Source organism: Schistocerca americana, chromosome X (genome assembly GCF_021461395.2).
Source record: "Schistocerca americana isolate TAMUIC-IGC-003095 chromosome X, iqSchAmer2.1, whole genome shotgun sequence".
Lineage (NCBI taxonomy): Eukaryota > Metazoa > Arthropoda > Insecta > Orthoptera > Acrididae > Schistocerca > Schistocerca americana.
Genome location: NC_060130.1, coordinates 755,664,138 through 755,677,333, shown reverse-complemented (window position 1 = coordinate 755,677,333; position 13,196 = coordinate 755,664,138). Strand labels below are relative to the sequence as shown.

The following is a 13,196-nucleotide window of genomic DNA, read 5'->3' as shown; positions in this document are numbered from 1 at the left end:
GTTGTTCATGCAAGTTGATTTCTGTCTTGAGTTATTTGTGTAATCAATTCCTTATTAGTGGAATATTTCCAGACTGGCTGAAATATGCTGAAGTTAATCCTTTTTACAAGAAGAGGGATAAAGAGATTTCGTCAAACTGTGAATGTCCTGAGTTCCTTAAACAAATGTCTGAAAGGTGATCTTGGGTTGGCTCTAGCTATTATTCTGATTACACGCTTTTGTGCATTGAATACTTTTTCTCTTAATAATGAATTACCGCAAAATATGATGCCATATGAAAGCAGTGAATGAAAATGGGCATTGTAGGCTAATTTACTGATATTTTTATCACCAATGTTTGCAATAATCCTAACAGCATAAGTAGCTGAACCTAACCGTTTCAGCAGATCATCAATGTGTTTTTTCCAATTTCACTTCTGCCGGCTTTTTCAAAAATATTTAAAAAGGTTGTGTTCAAGCGTCTTCTTAAGAATCTGACTGCAAATAATATAATGTCTAAGTCACAGTTTTTGTTCCTTAAGGGTTCTGAATAGAGAAAGTTATATACACGTGCAGTGAGAATGTAGTTAATTCAACAGATAGCAAATTAGAGGCTACTGGAATTTGTGACCTGTCAGAATCCTTTGACTATGTAAATCACAGCATTCTAATAAGTAAATTAGAGCATTATGGTGCCACTGACAGTCATGCTGTCCTACCTAACTAAAACAAAGTACGTCGTTGCGAAATACCTGTGGCATAAGCTATCAGTCTTCATCTGATTGGGAGGTATTTACATGCGGTGTTCCTCAAGGTTCCATCTTGGTTCCATTGCTTTTTCTTGTTTACGTTAATGACCTCTCGTCTGTTACTTTGCCAGATGATAAGTTTATTTTGTTTGGAGATGATATAAGCATTGCAATAAATAGCAATTCAAATAAAGATTTATAAATAGCTGTTAATCAAAGTGTCACTGACATTAATAAATTATTTAAAGCTAATTCACTGTCAGACTTTGAAAAGACTCACTATATGCAGCTCACAACCTGTAAGAGATTTTCTCACAGCTTGGGTATAGCATATGAAGACATGCAGATAGAAGAGTTGGGGATGGTGTTAAATTTCTGGGATTACAACTCGATAATAAATTCGGTTGGGAAGGGCATACCACAGAATTCCTGAAGTGTCTAAAGGGGTCTGTATTTGCAGTGTGAATGATGTCAGATGTAGGAGATATCAATATAAAAAAAAATTGCAGACTTTCCTTACTTTCACTCTATTATGTCATATGGGATAATATTCTGAGGTAGCTCATAAAAATCGAGCAAAATGTTTTAGAGTGCAAAAGGGTGCAATAAAATTTATTTGCGATGTAAATTCAAGAGCATCATATACAAACCTGTTCAAGGAAATGGGAATTATAACGACTGCTTCTCAGTACACTTATTCCTGTATGAAATTTGTTGCAAATGGTATGTCTCTGTTTCCAACCAATGGCTCAATATATAGTATCAATACTAGGAATTAGAACAATCTACATAAAGATCTAAAATCATTTACCTTGGTGCAAAAAGGGGTTCAATATTCAGGAACACACATTTTCAATAAATTGCCAGCAATCTTTAAAAACATGGTTTCAGATAAAGCACAGTTTAAACAGAGTCTGAAAGACTTTTTGATAGGCAACTACTTTTACTATTGATGAATATCTTTACAGCGACTGTTGAACCAGCTTCAGTAAAAATGTCTGTTAGATTTCAGTTGTGACAGCACTTGGCCACAACAGTGAATATTAGGTATTTTCTGTTTGTTAAATTTATTAAAAGTGCATAACTTTGTTTCATTCTGACAGTGTATTAATTCTGTAAATATTAGCAGTTCCAGTTTACTGTAATGCATTCACATATCTTGACAATGTCCTGATAAATAATCAGGGAAGTGAGTATTAAACTCAATTGTTCTAAGTTTTCTATGTTATACTTCCCGACATGTTCCACACCCACGAGAATCATCTCATTTTTGGGTCCATGGAACGAAAACTGACTAATCTAATCTAATCTCATCTCATCTAATCTCCGGAAGTGTCTGCGCTCTGTGTGTCTCTGAGTCAAATAATGGCGCTTTACGATGTACAGTCTTTGTCAGCATATGAAGAACTGAGCTCTCTTTTTCATCAAACAAACTTCCACGCAATGTTGAAGGTTAAAGCCACACATATCACCCAATCCGTTCATCTCCTGGGATCATAGGCGTCCGCAAAGAGGGGAGGGGGGGGGGGGGCTCTAAGCACTAAGGGACTTAATATCTGAGGTCATCAGTCCCCTACACTTAGAACTACTTAAATCTAACTAACCTAAGGACATAAACATACATCCATGCCCGAGGCAGGCAGGATTCGAACCTGCGACCGTGGCAGCAACGCGTTTCCGGATCGAAGCGCCTAGAACCGGCGAGAAACAATCGCACCGTAATAAATCTAGGAAGATTATTTAGCTGCAACAACTGGAAAGTTTTCCCAGTACAATACACACGTCACCTGGCGCACAGTAACGCTTTTATATATATATATACCGAGCGAGGTGGCGCAGTGGTTAGCACACTGGACTCGCATTCGGGAGGACGACGGTTCAATCCCGTCTCCAGCCATCCTGATTTAGGTTTTTCGTGATTTCCCTAAATAGTTTCAGGCAAATGCCGGGATGGTTTCTTTGAAAGGGCACGGCCGATTTCCTTCCCCATCCTTCCCTAACCCGAGCTTGTGCTCCGTCTCTAATGACCTCGTTGTCGACGGGACGTTAAAAAACACTAACCTATATATATATATATATATATATATATATATATATATATATATGTGTGTGTGTGTGTGTGTGTGTGTGTGTGTGTGTGTGTGTCCTATCGGATATGTCCGACGTAACAAATACTTGATACAGCGGCAGTATATTACATCAAGTTTCGAAGGAAAGGCCAACGCCAGCCGCAACCGGGCATCGAAATAATTTTACGGTGAAAGCTGAAAATTTGTGCCGGGCAGGGACTCGAATCCAGATATTCTGCTTAACGCGAGGGCTTGCCTTACCCGCCTCAGCAACTACACACGCATCCCGTCCGACACAAATCCTTAGCTCGTCACACTCTAATAGCGTCACTGTGCATACACTTACTTGCTCGCAGCGAATCCTGTATTCCCGCAAGAGACTTGGAACCTGATGTCAGGTGCATTGAAGTTATCAAGACAGCCACGTGTACATATGTAATATATATGCTGTCTGTTCTGTAGGTACTGGGGGGGGGGGGGGTTCCAATGGGGGCCGAACCGCACAATAACCCTGGGTTCGGTGTGGGGCGGCGGTGAGGTGAGTGGACTGCTGTAGCCTGTTGTAGGGTTGTGAACCACTGAGGGCTACGGCGGGGAGGAAGCCTCTCCGTCGTTTCTAGGTCCCAGTTCCATACAGTACAATAAAATACAATTATTAACTCATCACATCCAATTTCAGAGGTAAGTAATGCTCACGACCGTCATAGAGCATATTTAAAGCAAACCTGATTTACCGAGCGAGGTGGCGCAGTGGTTAGCACACTGGACTCGCATTCGGGAGGACGACGGTTCAATCCCGTCTCCGGCCATCCTGATTTAGGTTTTCCGTGATTTCCCTAAATCGTTTCAGGTGAATGCCGGGATGGTTCCTTTGAAAGGGCACGGCCGATTTCCTTCCACATCCTTCCGTAACCCGAGCTTGCGCTCCGTCTCTAATGACCTCGTTGTCGACGGGACGTTAAACACTAATCTCCTCCTCCTCCAAACCTGATTTGCATCCTCATTGTGGCCCTTCTAGCGCCACTCTTAAAGCCTTCTTGGTGTTGCGGTTTTTTTTTCTGTCACTGTAGAGCGTGACGTTCTCATAGCGGATTGATGAGAAATCTGATAACCTTTTCCTGTTGCAGACTCAGGAAAAACAGGGAAGACAGGGAATCACCGTGTTTTCCAGAAATCTACGTACTTCAGTTCTCCCAAAGAACCACGTGTTACACCCACAGCAACAAGTCAAAATTTATGGAGCTCCTATACTTCTTATTCGTTGACGTAACTCACGAGAAACAACAAATAAACGAGCTAGAGGTGACAGTGACTACCTGGAAAGAAAAGGAAGTAAGATCACGGTTTAAGATAAATTACTTAGGAATGAATATTGATTGTCAGTTGCAATAGCATGAACACACACAGAAAGAGCAAACAGTATATCATCAGTATGTTATGCCTTTAGACACCTTCGTCAGTGGGTGTCAGTCAGTTTGTAGGATGGTTGCAACACGAGAAGAGTAGCGAAATCCAAGAAGACCTACAGAGGGCTGACGAATGGTACAGAGAATGGCACTTGACCCCACAAATGTAACGTGTTGCTCATAAAAATACGAAGCTATCTACCCCTGCTCGAATAAACTATTGGGCAAAAATCACTGGAAACAATAACTGCCGTAAAATACCTAGCAGCATCTATCCAGAACAGCCTAAAGTGGTACGAACACACTAACAAATAGCAGGAAAAGCGAATTCTAGGCTCATATACATTGGGAGGATCTTAACGAAATATAATTCATCCACGAAAAAATGGCTAACAAAAAACTCATTCGTTCGATTCTTGAGCATTGATAGAAGATCCAACGAAGAGCGGTGCGTTTCGTCACGTCATCTCTTACTCAGCGCGAGATCATTAAGCTGTCGGGTAGGAACGTCAACGTTGGGAGTGCACAATTTCTGGCGTCATAACCTGGAAAAAGCACATCGAAGAGTCTTTTAGAATGTGTAGACTGTAGAGTAATATCGAATAATAGAAATTCTGAACGTTCTCTTGAACGTAGACCAATGAGACGGAAGAACGCCACCTAAGTCACACGTACGCCATCTCTTTTCTGTACTGTTTTGGAGACGCCATATTGGCTTTCAGTGGAAGTCCATAGTTGGTGGGTTTTTTATTATAACCTACGTCCTATGAATAAATACCACTTTAAAGCATCAGCAGCCCGCATCTCGTGGTCGTGCGGTAGCGTTCTCGCTTCCCACGCCCGGGTTCCCGGGTTCGATTCCCGGCGGGGTCAGGGATTTTCTCTGCCTCGTGATGGCTGGGTGTTGTGTGCTGTCCTTAGGTTAGTTAGGTTTAAGTAGTTCTAAGTTCTAGGGGACTTATGACCACAGCAGTTGAGTCCCATAGTGCTCAGAGCCATTTGAACCAAAGCATCAGCAAATTAAGAATATCTCGAAAATCCGTCGTTCTCTTGCACATTTGTTGTAATAAAATGCCAGGAAACATCATAGTACTGATTAAAGAATTTTCGAATTGTAATTTGCGTGTTACGAAAGAGTGCCGTTACAGAGGAAAGACACACTGAAGATCCATCAAAAATACGTTTTTCTTGGTACGATCTGTTACAATTAAATTTCAGTCAATAACATATCTGCTATTAAAGCCTTCCTTCAAAAGACAGCAACATACAAGAGAAAGGCGGATATTGCAGAAGTAGAGCATACCACAAGGAGTAGAGACACCAAGCGATGTGTGTCCGTGTAGCTGGTTTGCCTCTCACTATAGCCCTTTATCTTCTTGTCTTCGCGTCTCTAATACGTTCAGAGACTTTCTTCTTAAGTTAATAGAAGTATATTCTGTAATATTCGATGCTATGTAAATGTAAGTGCGCGCTCTCTCAGAAGTGTGTTTGTTCGATTAGCTTTATCTACGACAGAGCGTGTATTACTTGCAGCAAGATATTTTGTTCTTTTTTGCTTAAAGTCTCGTATTTCACATCTTCTATCAATAAAAACAGCGATTAAAAAAGAATCACCTTAGAGTTTTACTGAAAAGTGAGAATGATGAAGGAGTTTTTATCGTATGTGAGAGACTGTTGTCATTTTGTTTCGCACTATTTTTAATGTAACTTCATAAACTGATGTCCTTACTGACTGGACATGTGACTTTCCTTTTTGCCGTATAGCATGTTCTTGGATATTTTTGTTTCTGTTTATGAATAATGCAGAGTAAACAACATGACTATCCTACTGGCAAGGAACACTATATGCGCTGTAACAGAGCTAACATAGGAATTTTACACTCATGCATTTTGTAAACAAACTGTGGTCGCGAGCCAGAGAAACTGGCAACAACCACTGGAGCGCGCTGCTTGTGCATTTTGTAAACAAACTGTGATCGCGAGCCAGAGAAACCGACAACAATCACTGGAGCGCGCTGCTTGTGCATTTTGTAAACAAACTGTGATCGCGAGCCAGAGAAACCGACAACAACCACTGGAGCACGCTGCTCGTCCATTTTGTAAACAAACTGTGATCGCGAGCCAGAGAAACTGACAACAACCACTGGAGCGCGCTGCTCGTCCATTTTGTTAACAAACTGTAATCGCGAGCCAGAGAAACCGACAACAACCACTGGAGCGCGCTGCGATCGCGTGTTCCACGTTGAGGCACTCGTGCCATATGCACAAGCCGGGTAGTTCCTGAGCGTTCAGAGCACGGTGGAATTCAAGTCAGTGAGTTCTACACTTATGCCGTGGCATGTGCTCAACACTGAACAAACTCCAGGGGCAGACGCTGCAACAGAAGCGCTTTACATCACTGAGAAATTTACTGTTGAAACTCCGACAGCCTAAGTCCCACGAAGAGTCCGGTAACAATGATTTCCTTCCTCATACGTCTCGCCCAATGACCACGACGAGAAAATGAACGGCTTTAGAGATCATACGGAGCTGTACCGACAATTATTCTTCTCGCGCGCCGTTCCTGAACGGAAAAGGGAAGGAGAAAAAAATGTAATGGTACCAGAAGTACCCTCCACCACACTCCGTAAGGTGGCTTGCGGAGTATAGATATAGATGTAGATGTACTGCCTTCTAGTGCCATTAATTCTAAGTTGTGAAGTTCTATTTTAAGGAAAAGTGCAGAAAATTTGAACATAGTTTTCAGACCACGGGATAGGGCCATAGAACCAAAGTCGGTAACCGGGTTCATTGGAAAGATCTGCTCAGAACATCCTACATTTTAATAGCACCATACGAGTACATTTACTAACAAGGGAATGCCACGACGTGTGGATCACGGATTTACATCAAATTTTGTTCATTTTTAAGAGTCTATTAGGGCGACACAATGTGCAAGTACTAAGGCGTACTATTTAGACAATTTCGAGAACATTGCAAGAGAAGTTCTGCGCTTCGAATGTGTACTGGTGCGTTGTGATTAAGCACGAGGGGGCGGCGGTCAAGCAGTTAGCATTCGAGCTCCGTAGCCTGTGGATCTTCACTCATATTTATTGTTTTGTTTTTTAAATGTATTTTTTTTCCAACGCTGGTCATATTATTTCATATGTACGACAATTGGAAAGGGAATATGATAAAATATACGTGTATTTGCATGAACTTTTATTGAATCTCCACCTTATATGGCTGTTTTAATTATTACAACAAGTATTATAACTATGGACAAGTAAACGATGATACGAAAAAATTGTTCCATGAACACGTATGCCTAACGTGATTTGCGAAATCCCGTGTACCTGCAATCCGGTCAGGTGCCCAGAACTGCTTTGCACCTGGACTCTTCGACCTATAGACACAGAGACAGCTCTCATTCGGCAGTTAACTTGCGTAGCGGTGAGGCCTTGCTAATGTAACAAGAATGAAAGGTGTAAGTGCGAATTTTTGGAAAATCAGAATCACGGAGAATAGTATCAAAGTTCATGAAAACATACGTGTTTTTTCGTTACATTACCTTTCAAATGTCATACTTGTGAAACAATATGAGCAGTGTTGGAAAACATGTACATTCAAGAAAAAACACAAAATGAGCGGGACTCCCTCCCTCTTGCGATCCACCGAGAAGGGAGTTTGAATGCTGAACACTTGACTGACGCCAGCTTGTGCTCAGAGACGCAACGCACCGCACATATTCGCCATGAAAACTGTCTCTTGCGATTTTCTCGAAATTGCCTAAGTAGTACGTCTCACTACTGGCACGTTATATTGTCCTAATGGACTGCTAAAGCTGCCCAAAAACTGAAGTAAATCCGTGATTCGAACGTCGTAAGTTATGCATATAAAAAATCTTTAATAATTAATGCAAAAATAGGTCTATCTCTGACCATGGAATAAGATCTAAACTGAACTTATATTTAATTATTTAAGGGTCTTACTAAAACAAATCTATTTTTTAAAATAAAAAGAAACAGTTAAAAAGTACGTGTTAAGTAATACTGCCTACACAGTGAAGGATTACTTAAATAAATAATAGGAGTCTGGTAAAAAATATAACACACCTATATAACAGTCAACCACCTCTGCCATTTCAATTTTCACTTGTTTCTTTTTCGGGAAAACCTCATACAGTGGTCTCCAGTGCATAATGCCAATATCTAATCCTCCTCTTGAGTTCAACATCTCATCCATTAAGAAGCGATGCTAGCTCAGTTTCTTAGGCAAGGAAAAGGAAAGTTGGGGTATACAAAATGGAAACAAAACTTCATCTTCGTTGTCCGGATGTCATTCATAATGTGCGTAATGTGTGCGATGATCGGTGATGAGAAATGAATGAAAAGTATAGCACTAGCCTTTTTTTGCATTAAGAAATAACTTATTTGCTATACTGTATAAAGAAAACACTATTGTATACTATAGACAAATTTATCGATGTTGTGCTATTTCTAACGGATTGGCTTTGTGTTCGCGAGGGTGGGTGCTCAAGTCTCTGTCCGACCATCCTTATCAGCTAGATAGCTAAGTGTATAAATATATATAGCTAAGTATATAATACAACCATCTTTCTAAAAGTGTTCCTCGGATGAATAAACAGTGGTTCAAATGGCGCTGAGCACTATGGGACTTAACAGCTGAGGTCATCAGTCCCCTAGAACTTAGAACTACTTAAACCTAATTAACCTAAGGACATCACACACATCCATGCCCGAGGCAGGATTCGAACCTGTGACCGTAGCGGTCGCGCGGTTCCGGACTGAAGCGCCTAGAACCGCTCGACCACACATGCCGGCTCGATGAATAGAAGTACTACTACTACTACAACAAGTACTACTAAAAATCTCGTCAACGACAAAGTCACTGCAGACGGCTGTGACTATCTTACTCTACAAAAGCATGATACACTGAATTGAGATTTTCTACACTATAAAATAAAAAATAAAATGTGTGTGGTTTTGTAGGTCAGATACTGCTTTCCTGGCTACTAAACTACAACGGGAGACAAAACAAATGACAGCTGTTGTGTTGGCGCTTTACAGTTATAAACACGATTAACAGGTCAGGTTCACTATTAGAACTTGCGAACAGTTTGAATGGACCGACGCCGACGGCCGTGCCGAGGTTGCTACACGCTTTCCCGCCAGATCACCAAAGTTGAGCATCGCCAGACATGGCCAGCACTTGGATAGGTGACCAGTCGGGCACGCCGCGCGATGTTGACTATTTTCCCTTTACCTTTACGGCAGACATGACAGGAGGGGTCCCTGATCATCAGTCCTTGCGTCAATATCTTAAGTTAAATTCCAAACGTCTTCGGAATGTCTCATGAAATGGGGGCATCCGACGGTGTTGATGGTAATCCGTCTTCGGATGGGGACGTTAAACCTGGCGGGCCCCTTGGTGCTCTTCGTGAGAAGCAGGCTATGTGTCGGCACCGAACTTCTTCCTCTCCCTTGTCTGACCATCACGAACGATATGCTACGCACTCACACCATTACAATTCGCTACACTAAACAGGTCACTTATTCGCACAGTTCTCATACTTTGCGAAGGAAAGGTACCTGCAGGCGTGGAGGATAGGATAAACCTTTGAAATTAGGCAGGTGAACTTGCCCTTCGGGCTATCCCAGCCATTCATGCCATCTGCCTTTACCTTTTTTTATGCACTTTCGGCACCGATACGCGAAACTTCCTTCCTTTAGTTACAGACGTTTCCAGATAGGTACAGCACTTCGCTGACAAGCTGTTCACAATGAAATAGTTTGGTCAGAATGCGTGTTGTAAGTTCTGAGCAGCTTTAAAATCAAATAGCAAGCAAACAGCTGATGATAAAAGACTTACCCAACAAAACTGATAACGGCACTATAAGATAACATTACTTTTAAAAATCTGTTTAACCAGATAAAAGGTTTTGTTTTTGATAATTGTCAAAAAATCGACTAGTTCACGCAGTACAATGAGTTAAACAGGTGGATTTCGTAGCATATCTCGCGTGAATTAATCCCTATTCCTGGCAAATATCACACATAGCGATATAATTTCTCCCTAAGGCTGGTTTACACAGCAAGTAGTATAATGTAAAAGTGCATCCGTGGCAACGAAGAAAAAAAAATGCAGCTTGTCGTTACTGACCTACATGATAAAAGATTACTGTAAAAGTATCTTGCAATGTATTTATTAAATACAAAATTACACATCGAGTTGATATTTGTATTCACCATTTTTTGTCAAGATCTGATAAAAAACTTTACGACATCGAAAACAATAGAAACGACAGACATATTTTGTGAAAGGTTCTGTCTGCAGTTGTGTCACATCCGGACTGAAGTATCTAAAAATTGAAAAACACTACGCAGTCCTTAATTCACTGAATTCGCATTCAGGAGAGAGGAGATTCAAATCCCCATCTACACATACACATTAAGGTCTTCCGTGTTTATTCTAGATACCCCAAAGAGAATGTCGGATGGTTCATTGGCAAGGCCACCATGGGCATCGCGCCTCATCCCTATCTAAGTTGAGCTCGTATTTCGTCTCTAGCGACGTCCGCGAGACATTAAACCTGAACCTTCGTTCCATTTATTGAAACGTGTAAAAGTATTGCTCCGCATTTGTCGATTTTACGTGTAAGTGCTATACGAAGGGAGATTCAGAGGATTTGTCAGCAAATGCTGGGAAACGAATTTTTGTATGTCTGCATCCTACGGTGAAAGTGCGCGATTTGGGTTGTAGATACCGCAGGTAGAAGAGGTCTATGTCGCCGAAGAATGGATTATTAACACCGAAGATCAGATGTTGTGTATAGAGCTTTCTTCATGAGATACAATCGCTTTTCTGTGATTTCCAAAAGCACTTTTCTTCCCGTTCTTCTCAATCAATAGCTTCCATCAAGACAACCAAAGCAAATAATAAGACATTATTTAACAACTGCGATAATTTTGTAAATTAGTCATAGAGCAACTCGAAATGAATACAGCCAGTACAAACGGATATAACTATTTAATGTACAGCGATGCATCGATAAGAATTGGAGAAAATGTCAAAGAATGGTCTTTTTTTTTTAATTGGTGTTCTACATGACTCCCCTTGGCCACACAGACATCATCTAAGTGGTAATCCATTTCACGTCACACACTCTGAAGCATATGTGGAGTCGCCCAGGCGAGAGCATTATAAATACATATTTTGAGTTGAGAAATCGTTTTTGGTAAAGATGCACATGCACAAGGTCTGTCATATAACCCCATGAAAGGAAATCCATGGATGTCAGATTCGGAGATCTAACTGATGAAGAACGAAACACAGCGTCGTCATGTCCGATCCAAATCTAACATTGCACGGGCTTACAATTCACTGCAGTTGTGTGAGGATCGGGATTTCGAACTTTCATTTTTTTACGTTATCTGTATTTTTATCAATGCATCGGCATACATTAAGTAATTATAGCCGTTTGTAATCTCTATAATCATTTTCCGTTTCTAATGACCACGCTGTCAGCTGGACTTTAAACTCTTGTCTTCCTTCCCTCCTAATTTAGTTACAATTGTCCTCAACATAACGATTTGTCATGATCTGTAGTAAGCAGAAATTTGCAGCACATTGTAGGTCAGTGTTTTGAAAGTTTTGAGCTTATCAGAGCAGGTGTCTGGAAAATAGCATCATTATTGAATGCGGTTATTAATACTAAACACAGTTTTAAATAGTTGCACACTTTGATTCCAGCGCAGAGTAAGAGATTCATTTTGAATTGCAATTATTGTTTTATGAAAGACCCCAGAAATTCCTACTTGCGAAATCAGACTTTGCTGCTAATTAATTTATTGACCTGTACAGAGCACCCGACAGCAACTACATCTCATTGTACGTAGGCATTTGTCAGATAATTCTGCGCGATGATCGCCGAGTTCTTTTCTCTGTTAAAGGACGATAATAATTTCGTGTAGTTCAACGGCTTGGTGCGAGTCTCTCAAATGGACGCAGAACCGTTAACAGTACAGACCGCAAGCACTTACGTTGTCTGGCGCGGCGGCTGCAGCGGCGTGCTCTTCGGTTGCCATGTTGGTGGACACTACTAAGTAACTGGCGAGCTCCACGGCCACAGGCGGAATGCGGCCTTCTCCCGCCACCGGAGCACTTATACCGTCGTTCGCAGCTTCCGCGCATGCGTGTGCGCGTAAAAATCAAGGCGCCAGACTCTCGTACGGCACCAGCTAGAAAAAAAAGCTACGTCAACGTCCGTTTATACTATTAGCGTGTTAGCCTTCCTGATTTCTCGCTTATAGGCACAAACACCGCTCCTCTTGATGTCCGACAAACTTCGAACGTGGAAGAAACACAGGGTGTCCATAAAATCCCGCACTCATTTCAATAAATTATAATCTGGAAACTATTAGTGATTTGTTGTCAAACATTTAATTTCTTTCTGGTACGCAAGAATTTCAGTGCATGTGCCACTCGTCGCCCGTAGAACAACAAAGCGATATTCGAGTTCCGCCCATGTAGGCAGCAGCATTGCAGCATCAATCGTTCTGATTGCTTCACTGATTCGTGCATGAAGCGAATGGTGGCAATGCCAATGACTAGCGCTGTGTACACGCGACCCTTGACGTAATCCTACAAAAAGAAACAAAATGGTGTAACATCGGGAGAGCGCGGAGTCCGTGAGATGAGACCAACACGACCCGCCCACCTCTCAGGAAATATGCCATTCAGCGCATCCGCACGTTCAAACTTCGATGTTGGGGTGCACCATCATGTTGGAATATGACGGGACGACTGCAGCTCTTCGATCTGTGGTAGCAGGAACTGTTAGAGCATGTCCAGGTAAACATTTCCCGCCCGAGTGTTCCCTGCGAACAAAAGTGGGCCCGTCACCCTTTCGCGCATTAGTCGACGCCAAACATTAAGCTTCGGGCTATAACGGATGCGTGTGTGTGTTCTGTGAGGCTTTGGAGCACAAACTC

General features: G+C 41.7%; 1 protein-coding gene across 1 annotated transcript in view; it reads right to left on the bottom strand.

The window, feature by feature from the left end:
- The window catches only part of LOC124555415 (L-threonine ammonia-lyase), a 215,688-nt gene extending 203,349 nt beyond the window's left edge, over positions 1 to 12,339 (bottom strand). The window contains exon 1 of the mRNA XM_047129316.1: positions 12,246 to 12,339. Within this exon, the coding sequence (XP_046985272.1) occupies positions 12,246 to 12,290 (45 nt within the window). The 5' untranslated portion in view covers positions 12,291 to 12,339. The remainder of the gene's footprint in view (positions 1 to 12,245) is intronic.
- Between the last annotated feature and the right edge of the window lie 857 nt (positions 12,340 to 13,196).